The sequence below is a fragment of the Oryza brachyantha genome, chromosome 12 (assembly GCF_000231095.2).
Source record: "Oryza brachyantha chromosome 12, ObraRS2, whole genome shotgun sequence".
Classification (NCBI taxonomy): Eukaryota; Viridiplantae; Streptophyta; class Magnoliopsida; order Poales; family Poaceae; genus Oryza; species Oryza brachyantha.
This window is the reverse complement of record NC_023174.2, coordinates 12,244,973-12,256,481: the sequence shown is the minus strand read 5'-3', so window position 1 is coordinate 12,256,481 and position 11,509 is coordinate 12,244,973. Positions and strand designations below refer to the sequence as shown.

The following is an 11,509-nucleotide window of genomic DNA, read 5'->3' as shown; positions in this document are numbered from 1 at the left end:
TTTTTAGTTGTGTTCTTTGGAAATGTTTTGATAAATTTCATCGAGAATATTTCATTATCAACCTGTTGTACGTCCTGAAGTGTAATAAATTAAGAAGAACTATTGCAATTCATATTCTTGAGCTTGACCATGAGGTGTGTTGTGTGGGTTGTAATAAGCTAGACATGCTTCCATTTTTGTTCAGTTCTTTTTGGACCTGGTTTAATTCAAACTGTTTCATTTTGAATGTACTATTTATTTATGCTCATTTGACCTTGTTTCATTTTGAACATATTCACAGAACGGTCATAATAAAGTTAGGTACATATGCCAAACTAACAAATCTAACTCTTACTTGAATCACAATAATATAAGAGAATCTACTCCATGCCTTTGAATTTGTTCTATTTTAATGATTTACCACTGACACATCGAGTTTGCCAAAAAAAAAAATTCTACAATATGCCATTGAGTTGGTTATTTTTTAAAAAAATGCTCAAAATTCCTAGTAGACGTATAAGATTTGACAATTGATTAGCGTAGATAGAAGTTTAGAAAAATGTGAAAATTTTTGTGGTCTCTCCTTGTACAACATTTTTATATGTTTCAAGAATTTTTTTTGAAAAGTTATTTTTCATGGTATGAGAAGAATTACTTATACAAAACATAATAGCAGATAATTGCACAAAAATATTTTATGTAGCATAGGAAAAGATGGTTTATATTAATAATACAAAAACTAATCTATATAGAACATAACAGATAAATTATAATCTATAAAAAATAGTAATTGAAAAATAATGAAGATTATACGCAAACTTCCGTGTTGCATGAGGATACACAAAAAATATTATTATTTTCAATAACTTATAATGCAACAAATCAATTGTTAACTTTGTATGGCTATAAGGTCATTTGGAGTATTTGTAAAAAAATTATCCAGGCCAAAGACATTGTAGAATAATGGGTAACCTCAAGAATTTTTTTTGTTTTTTAAACATTTTTAATAAATAATTTTATTATTAAACCTCCGGGGAAAATATTTACACTGTATGAATCTTTTGGTTATGTCACCAGCATTGGTATGGCAAAAAGGCTTGTGTGGCGTGGTAATATTGTCTTGCCACGCCACTAACATTGACATAGCAAGACCGTCACGCCTTGCCATGCTGATCATGTTGCGTGGCAGCGTTGTTTTGTCACGCCACCAACAATGGTGTGGCCAAAAAGTTCAGTTTTGAAAAAATTTTGTCCGATGGTTTAGTAATAAATTACTTGCTAAAAATATTTATTTAATAAAAAAGTTTCTAACCTCGACGGTATATTATATAATATAGCAATGTCAGTGACAAATTGTCCAATTGCGGCAAAATCAGTGGCAGAGTAGATTTTCTCTAATACTACTGTATATGTTGCCAATGTGTTGTGGCTGTAACATGAAAGATTATCATCTTTTATAGTTATTCAATGGTATAAACAATATAATTAACTACTATAAAATTAAAAATATGAGATGCTAAATTTTTATATAGAAACTTTTGCAGGAAAACGTACAGTTTAGAAAACGTACGTAAAAGGCTAAGAAAAAATTGACAATAATCTGGTAAGAACAACATAACCAAATAGAGAGAGCACTGCTGTTTCTGGTTTCTTGACAAACTATATATCGTGCTTCTGGCCTTAACTAAGAGAATAATAAGTCAGCATTATCACTGATTCGATATATTTTGTTGCTGAACAAATCAAAAGCCTGATCTGCCATTGACCGCTGTGCTGCGTGCGCAGCAGAAACTGCAGAAGGAAACCACAGATTGTGCCATTCCAGCGATTGCAGATGGAGACCCTGAATATTTATTTCGCCTGCTACTGGTTTCTGACGCCCAGGGAATGCTGGCGCTCGCATCAAGCAAATGCTAAACGTAGTTCAGTCTAATCTAATTTATTGCCGGATCGACGATGCCCTCTCCTCATTCGTCATGATCTGTACTGAATTTTGACTCACCCCGTGTTCTCCTCAATCTAATTTAAATGGGGCGTCTAATTTAAATTTGATGAATTTGCGGTGTCCACTAGAGAATGGTCAACAGAATCTCAAATAAAACCCAATCCCAGTTTTCTTTTTGCCTGACAAAACAGCTTCACGGCTTTTCAAGAAGTGTACAAAAATTTTATGGATGAGTTTTTAAGCACACATTGATGATGCTCTTATGCTGAGTCCATTTTTTGCGAGTAAACTATGTAAAAGTGAAATTAACTCATGTATCGTTTGTTGTAAAACCATGAGCTATTTGATATCAATATTCAACCCAATACACCATTAAACAGTTCGAGAAACGTGTGCACGGAAAAAGAGGAGGTTTAGATAACTTATTGGCTATATCGAACACGGCTATATAAGTACAGTGAGACCAACGGTAGCTATGTTCGTCCTTCATGCTAGCTAGGCCCAATCAAGATTATAAGAGGATGGCCTATTGCATTTATCTTATTAGGTTTTCTCTAGCAAATTTAATGTAAGATTAGTTTGATGTGATACTGTGTCATTTGGTTATGTGTTTGAGGCCATACGACTTAATTAACTACTGTGCTTCCACTAGGTCAAACTCGATTAATGTAGTACCATATCGATCATGAGATATGGATCATGAGATGTTTGGATGTAGCCCATACGACTTAATTAACTATTGTGCTAGATCATATAGAACATGCAAAGAAAAAGCATGAGAACACGCGATGAGCATAGATAGAGTGGAATTTGAAACAAGTTAAATTAGGAGAAGGTATTTGTAATAAATCATCTTATAAAGGAATATCATACTTGGTTTTGCTATACATCTCACGACATATTTTTAGAGAAAATCACATGAATTTCTAACCTTCGAATTCCGTCAAAATTTGTGTTTCGTCTTATTCACTGGGAAGCTCTAGCAAACTCCGACAGAGGACCTCTTGATTATGTTTTTAGGGTAAGGGGAGGGGGATGAGGGAATTCGCGAGGCTTAGAGGGATGGTCGTGGGAAACGACGCTCAAGTGGTGGGTGGGGGAATAGGTGCGTAGTGAGGCAACCGAAGTGCTGTCAGAGCCACATGGTGGGGAGTAGTGGTAGATAGGCGTTAGCGGTAGGGGAACTTGTGTTGAAGAGGGGTGGCTAGGATGGGGGGTGGGAAGAAGGCGAGATACGAGAGGGAAGAGGTCAGTCCAGCAGGCCTCACCGGCACCGACGTCAATGAGGGTAGGAAGCAACCTTTTAAGGTAGGGAGGTGAAGGAGGTGGAGAGTGACGTCTGTCGAATGAATCTTAAAGTTATCCTACTCGTCTAAAATTTATGTGGTACGGGAGAAGAAATCTTCCATGAGATACGACCGTTCATATCAAACTAGGGTGATGTTTGGAAAGGTTTATGTAACTAGATAGATACCTGCGCGTTGTTACGAGAGAACTGTGTGATAATATGATAATATGAATTCTTAAAAAAATCTTACCTATATGTTTTTTTCATGTGTTTATATATTTTTGTGTCTTTATCAATTATTTATAGATTATAAATGGTTGGGTTGTATGCTGTGTCTTTTGGAGAAAGAGATACAATTTACATTCTTGATGAATTATCTAAAGACTAAAGAAAATTGAGGTGATGTGGAGAGATCTAATTTACAGTCTTGATATATCATCATAAGGCTACAAATAATTAAGATGATGTTGCTTAATTTATACTCTTAATATATTATTATAATGCTAAAAACAATTAAGATGATATAGCTTCGTGAGAAAATAGAATGTCATCAAACTTTATAGAAAGAACTGGCAGGGCGGAGGGCAGCTGCAGCGGTGTGAGCTGATTTTTTTACGGAAGGAAGCGGTGGAGAAAGAAAGATGCGACACAGCAAGCTGAACCAACAGTAAGGATCTGGCGGCTGAGATAGAAAATGAACTGTAGCTTCTACAGTTAACAGTACACGTGGCAACCAAGCTTTCAAGGTATAAAAAACCATAGGTTTTATAGATTTAAAAACGAAATTAAGTATTTAAATTTCTTGCAACTAATCCAAACGGTCATTGTCAGCTCAACAAGTCGCACCAAGCCATCTCATTTCCGACAGAAGGCCGACGAGGTAGCACCACCGCCGGTGGGTGGGTTATGGCGGCGCCGAGAAGGCTCGCCGCCGCGCGGGGCGGGCTCGCCTCCTTCGCCGTGGAGGGCGGCGACGCCGGGCCGCCGCTCCCGTGGGACATCGTCAGGGAGAAGCTCGAGGAGCTGCTCCGCTTCCTGGCCGCCGCGCTCGGGGACTGGGCGTCCGCGGTGGCGCGGTGGGCGCGCTCGGCGCTCGCCGTCGCGGCCCCCGCCGCGGCCGTGGTGGCGCTGGTCGTCGTCCTCTGCTGCTGCTGCGGGTACTGCTGCGTCTCCTCCGCCGGCGGCGGCGGCGGGCGGCGGCGCCGGAGAGGGCCCGACGGGGAGGAGGCCGGCGGCGAGGGGCCGGTGGTGAGCTACCGCGGCGGCGGGTACAGAGGAGGGATCTTCAGCTTGCACCCCAATAAGCCCATCCGTGGCTAGCTTCCTTCATTCGCTTGGTGATTCGGTTCTTAGCTGCATATGTAACATCGTTCCAAAACTCAACAAATTGCTGTGAATTTGTGATCTGCATGCAAATAAATGTAAAGAAGTTTGAACAGTTTGCGAAAAAGATTAGGTTGGATGAATTTGATTCCTACTCGATATGATTTTTTTTCATGTTGTGTAAATGAAATGTTCTGATATATGCTTGAAGCATTTGAAACGTGTCTAACATTTTTTTTCTTTTCTTGCGCATAGAATCGATGGCATGATTTTCATTTTCACCTTCATCTTGAATCAAGTCAATTTAGCATATCTTGCATGGTTTTTCTTTCTTTTTCATCATGTTCAATTCATTTAGCTGATTTTTCTTGGACATTTGGTAAAGTCCTTGCCTTCTTTTAAAAAAAAATATTAGCTCATTTTACACCTACAACTCTGAAAGAAAAGCAGCAATATGTATCTTTTTTCTCATGCAGGATGCAGAGGAGTCTTCAGATGGTCACAGTTCAATTCAATTCAGAGTTCAGGTTGAAAACTTGAAACGACTGCAACTCACTTTAGCAGAGAGATACCTATTGCTTTTGTTCCCTTGCTTCTGAATTTCCTGCTGTTTGGACCATACATGGCCATGAACACAAAGCTATCCCTTGATTGATTGACTGATTTGAGCTTAGTGTTCACCACTGGACATACATGTCCCATGTGTAAGTGCTTTTAGGAGGCCCATCAGATCACATATTCAGTAGCAACTAATGGATTAAGGAATATAAACTGAATAATCCTACACACACTTCTGTTGAGTCTGAACATCCCTGTCAAGTCACAATGCCACTGATGCTATCTCTTTTCCTTTTTTGCTGAAAACAAGGAGGAAAGAGAAAGAACATGCCAAAGATGCATTCAGAGAAAAGCATATGTGTGAGGATCTTCTCTGTTACCTAAACCCTCTGAAAGAATAATCCATCAAAGGTTTGTCATGCCCTGATAAATCACACAAACGAGAGGTGTTTGAACCTACTTAGTATGGTGGTAGCAATAGTTTAGTGCTAATACTTAGCATTAGAAAGCTCATAATGGAGACCCAAATCATTAAGATCTTGTAGCCTTTTCAAAATAAAATGTCAGGCGGCTAAAAGGACCCAGCTGAACAAGTTAAACAAACCAATTGTGGATTCTTTGAACCATTGCATTACCTTTTTCTGAACAAATGCTGAGCTTTTTATTCAGCAGGACAGAAGCTGACCTTAATGCTAGTAATTCACATCAAGCAGTTCAAGAATCACACTTAAGTTAACTAATTTGTTGTTTTCCAGTTTTCACATTTAATCTAAAATTAACTTTACATGGAAAAAATCGAAATTGATCAAACATACTCCACTTGGTGACAGATGATCCTTGCAGTGAGAGAATCAGTAGACACATATGCAAAGCATTGATATCATTATCAGCATCTACTGAAACTCTAGAATATATATACGGAGAGAAGGGCCATGCACACGCACATTTTTTTTACTTTGATCAAAATATGTGCACGAATGTTATTTCCTCTATAATATTCAGAAATGAAGCGCGAGAAAAGACGCGACAAGGCTTCCACTGAAGATTCACAAAATAAAATTAAGCTTTGTAAAAAAAACAAAGCATTGCACCCAATGTAGGCCAGGTACAACCTACTCCCTTTCACTGATCAAAGCTTTGAAGCAATGCAGAGAAAGATTTCAAACTTCACCCAAACCTTTGATAGATTCATGCCTTGATGCCAAAGTTTGAACACTTGATGGATCCTCTTGCAATGTCAATCTCAATCAGGTTGTCTTCCTCACTGATCTCTGACAAGATGTCCATGAAGTCCCTCTTTTCAAGCAGCAAATCAGGCAAGAACTCAGCAAGGAGGTCCTGCTCCTTCCATGCACATTGCTTCCTTTGCCCCACAGAGTGCCCATCAACAAGGGAGATCTCAATGAGGCTCTCGTCGTCGTCGCCGTCTTCTTCATCGGATAGCGAGCCGTCCTCGGTGCACTCTTCACTCACTGGAGACTCTGACAGGCTTCCGGTCAAATCCTCCGGCGCATCCCCGGCCAACTCATCTTGTGGCACAGTGTTCTCCTCTTGATGAACAGCATCTTCCATGGAAGGGTGAGACTTAGCTTTGTGACTCCTGGCTCTGATCAGCTGTCTGAGGTTGGAGAAGAGCAAGGAGAGGCAAGTGGAGATAACCAACACCAGCAATGCAAGAGAGGAGGAGGAGGATGTGGAGAAAAAAGAAGAGGATGCAGAGGAGGAGGAGGAAGAAGAAGAATACATTCTGTAAAGGCTACATGAAATGAGTAGGAGTGTGAGTTGTATGGCCATTTGGGAGCTGGGAAGCATCAAGAAATGCTCACAAGAGGCAGGAGCTTTAGTGTCACAAATGATGATGTGATGCTAAAGAAGAAAGAAGCCATGATGAGGGAAGCATGGAAGAGAAGGGGAGCTAGCCTTGCTGCTCCTCCCTCACTTCCTTTGCAACAACAAAACCTGCACAAGGAAAGCAAAGATTGTAATCTCTATCAGATGGATTTGTGAAATTGACACAAAGAGGGAAGAGGGAGAGGAGAAGTAGGGCTCACCATGAAGAATGCATCTGGAGAAATATTTTTTTTCTGAAACTGATGGATGGATGTAAAGGTAATTGTGACTATTAATGCATAGAAAACTGAAACTTTCTGGTGAACTGTTACCAGTGCACAGTCCCTAATGTCCTTTGCATCACTAGGTTAAGGTAACTGTTGTCTTTGCATCATGGTCAGAGTTCTTAACTGCTCAATGGCAGCAATATTTAAGGTGTGGTCCATGGCAGTGCTTATAGGATGACAACATGTAATGGCAGGGTTTTTTTGGTGGCTCCAATGAGCTTAGAAATAAGAGGATGCCATGTGCACAAGGTTAATTAAAGTTTACCACATGGGCCTCACCTATTCATCTCTTTCACTCTGTCTTCCTCTTACCCTTATCAAAAGCAGCATTTTACTTTGCTCATGAAAGGTGAAACTGCAATGAAATTTCGCCCCTTTTTTTCTCCCCTGTGGCAAAAGGCGCCCAATGTTCATGATTTGCATGCTCCAGCCCTCCTTTGCATTTGAAAAAACAATCAATTGAAGCACAGGGCCTTACCAATTTATAGCATCTCAATATTCTTTTTATATTTACTGAATTCCACATAAAACTAATCAACAGAACCGCAAGTCCTGAATCCTCTTGTGGCATTTCATCAAGCATAGGCAAGAACATGTAGATGTGTAATATCCTGCTATTCTCTAACAGTTAAAGCTTTTAAGTAATAAGATATGGTGCATAGGATCAAATCTTCTAGGCATATAATTGAAAATTTGGAATCCTATGATGGTCATAAACAAGATCTACAGTCATATACTCATCTAAAGACCCAAAAAAAAAAGGGAAAAACCTTCAGCCCTGCAATCCTTCTTTAGTTGCACATATAGATAAGGTTAAGAAACAAGCTTACAAATGCACCTAGTCAATAGATCTACTTTGGGATGCTCCTCCTTAATTACCTCAGTCTAATCTAAATGAATCCCTACCACTAGTTAGTTGTATTATATCTACAGTGTCAGAGAGCTAGGCTGCAAAAGTAGCTCAGACAAGTTTTGTTAGACAAAATTGGTCATACATCACCAACAATATAACCTTTGAATTCAAACTCTAACTAACAAATTATTTCCCAGGATGTATGTAGAACTAGGAACAATAGCATGCGACAAATCAGCCACTCTGAAAATCACTAATGAATGTATCAACTAGTACATCTGGACATAATACTATTGGTTCACTCATGGTCTCATGGACAGTTTTGCTGTATAAACTTATCTTGAGAGTAATTGCGTTTGAGTTGATAAAGTTGCAAATGCCCTATAAAACTTCAAGTTGAAATATTTTATCACAATAATATTTTGAGCAATGGAGGATGCTAAGTAAACTATGAGTTTTCAGATGACCCAGTTCCAAATATAGTGTGTGCCTGGCAAGACTGTCTTTCTGTCTACCATCAGTACCTGTTCACAATTTAATAAAACCAAGAGCCACAAAGTATGTATCTGATCAGAAATTAATTGCTTAGATAATCATAATCATGACAAAATTTATACTTGAGCTTAAGCATGTACGACTGAATTTTCCTTCAGGCATGTGCCATTTTTATTCTTCGATACATCATATACTGTATATACAAGTACTGATAGTAATGGATTTGTCACCAGTGTTCAGTGGGCTCATATTGATATTCATCCTTGAATATGGAAGGCCCTGAAATTGTTCTCTCTTTTGACATCTAATTGCTAATTTTTTTTTAACTGTCTTTACCATCTCAGAGCATGCCTAAAATATCCCTGCACTTCACTAGTAGTAAGTACCTTCTCATAACTAATAGCCTCTTTCCACTTGTATCAACTGAATGGATTTTGTTTTTCAGCATTAGGTGACAATGCGTAGCTGGGAGAATGATGCATCAGAAGCTAACAACCACAGAAGTAAGGTCACACAAGCTCTCTCATTATGACCTAACTTTCTGCAGAAAACAAAAAGGTGTTTTCCTTACTAATGCTAGGCCTTCTGTACAGCCAGAAAGGGACATTTCAAAGAGGCATCAATCATTCAAGGTCCATGAACTCAAGCGAAAGGCGCCGAGCCACAAATTCTCGACAAATAATTCAATCAACATGAACACACAAGACCTAATCTTACTGTCTATATATCTAGCTGATCATATCCTCTTCTCTTCCATGTCAAGTCTTCTTTTTTCTTAGGAAACATTGTGGGTCCTGAAACCAATTGTCCTTTCAAACACATTCTTGAAGTAGACATCTCCATGTTGACTATACTTCGTTTCATCGTTCTATCTTGCTGGTAGCCTGTCTTTTGAGGCACATATATGTTGTTTGACATTGATTCATCCTTCCCAGTACTGTCTTTTAGTGCTCAAATTAGGCTGTAGATTTGATTCATCCTACAGTCTTAGATGATCTCTTTTCACTGCTCAGATTTTATGGTTTGTTGTTTCATGTCAGATAGAGATAGCATAGCAGATTCAAAAATCACAAGTACTTCAGTCCTAGCAACTGCATGGGACAATGGTATATATTGTAATTTCACAAGGATATGTTTTTTTTTCAGATTTTCTTAAGGATATGGAGCTGTGTTCATTTTGATGCAGAAACAGATTTCTTTCCGTGACTTCAAGATGAAAAAGTTACAATTGCAATTCCATAATTACGATGAATAATGGATGACCACAAAGAGAGTAGTTTAGTTCAAACAACCCATCGACTACTTAACTTGTATTGCAATTGATCATTTTGCCTGGATCTCAGGTCCCAACGAAATTATTATAAATTTGGAAAATAATTCTACTTGATTTTGATGTATTGTTGTACTGTAAATTCAAAAGTACTGTCCTTAACTCCACCAATTAGACATTGTTTGTAGCACCTGTTACTTCCTAGAACTTTTTCAGTGTACTCTGCTTTTCATTCATCTTGCCTTTGTTGATTGGAAGCATAGTTAAGCAATTATTGTACATGTGAACTCCAGACATCCAAATGAAGTCCATATTCATTTAAAACTGGAAAATCTTGTTGCCTACTTTTCATATACCCATGGGCAAAGACCAGATAACACAATCTTCAGAAATTCACTTAAAAAACCCCCCAAATACTCACTAAGTCCACACATATAAGCATTCTTAGTACATATTAAGGTGGGAGGAAATCGAAGTAATTTTAGATTTTTTTTTGGGCGACAATTTATTTCATTAAATGCATCCTAAATGGTTGAGTGTGGAAGAAAAGGGTCACTTTAATATTGGGTGGTTATGAACAGACTCTAAATGGTACAATATTTATGGATGGATGGAATAATATGTTATTGTCCTTTTTTATGCTTATTATAAAAATAACTAAAAAGGAAATTGTGAACTCCAAGGACTTTTGGATTCATATTTTCAGTAGAGATCCATAAAAAAGCATTAGGAGTTTGTACGTGAGATAAGAAACAATTTTAGATAATTGAGATAATAAACACTAATGCAGATGATCAGTGCACAAATTATCTGCAAATATGTTTGTGCTCAACCGATTAATTAAAAGATTACTTGGACAAATGGCACCATATTGGACCATTTTAGCAAGCGTGTTTGGGAGGGAATAAACAACATGCTACACCGTCCAAGAGGTGATGATAATCTTCTTCCCTTTCCAATGTCATATGACTAAAATCTTGTTGGTTACACAAATTGCAATTACAAAACTGAATACAGTAAGACTTAAAAGTACACCTCATCATGTGCAAATCCCTCATTCTACAGTCCTTTCTGTCGTGTTCATTAAGGTTTATGCAAGCTAAAGCCTTTGGACCTATGCAGCCAAGAATATTCAATGCTACTCCACTTTAGGTTACTTGGCATATGAATTTAGATCTACCATCTACTTCCTCCATTTAAAAATATACTTCCTCCATCCCTAAATGTTTGACGCCGTTGACTTTTTAACACATGTTTAACCGTTCATTTTATTTAAATTTTTTATAAAATATGTAAAGCTATATATATATGCATAAAAGTATATTTAACAATAAATGAAATGATATAAAAATAATTAATAATTATATAAATTTTTTGAATAAAACGAATAGTCAAACGTGTATAAAAAAAGTCAACGACGTCAAATATTTAGGGACGGAGGTAGTATCATGTCATTGTTTTCCATAAAGTTAATATTCGTAGCATTTGACTAATTATTAAAACTAGCAATATACTACCTCCATCCCTAAATATTTGATGCCGTTGACTTTTTATATATGTTTGACCATTCGTCTTATTCAAAAAATTTACATAATTATTAATTATTTTTATATCATTTTATTTATTATTAAATATACTTTTATGTATGTATATAGCTTTACATATTTGATAAAAAATTTAA

The 11,509-nt window shown here is 37.6% G+C and overlaps 1 protein-coding gene across 1 annotated transcript; it reads right to left on the bottom strand.

Annotated features, from left to right (window-relative positions):
- Nucleotides 1-5,927: 5,927 nt before the first annotated feature.
- On the bottom strand, nt 5,928-7,050 carry LOC102700758. Its single transcript, XM_006663975.3, has one exon. It carries the CDS (start codon nt 6,903-6,905, stop codon nt 6,282-6,284), a length of 624 nt encoding a protein of 207 aa, XP_006664038.1. The 5' UTR covers nt 6,906-7,050; the 3' UTR covers nt 5,928-6,281.
- Between the last annotated feature and the right edge of the window lie 4,459 nt (nt 7,051-11,509).

Coding starts and splice junctions, on each gene's coding strand:
- LOC102700758 (XM_006663975.3), bottom strand. CDS start 6,905: ATGCTTCCCAGCTCCCAAATGGCCATACAACTCACACTCCTACTCATT.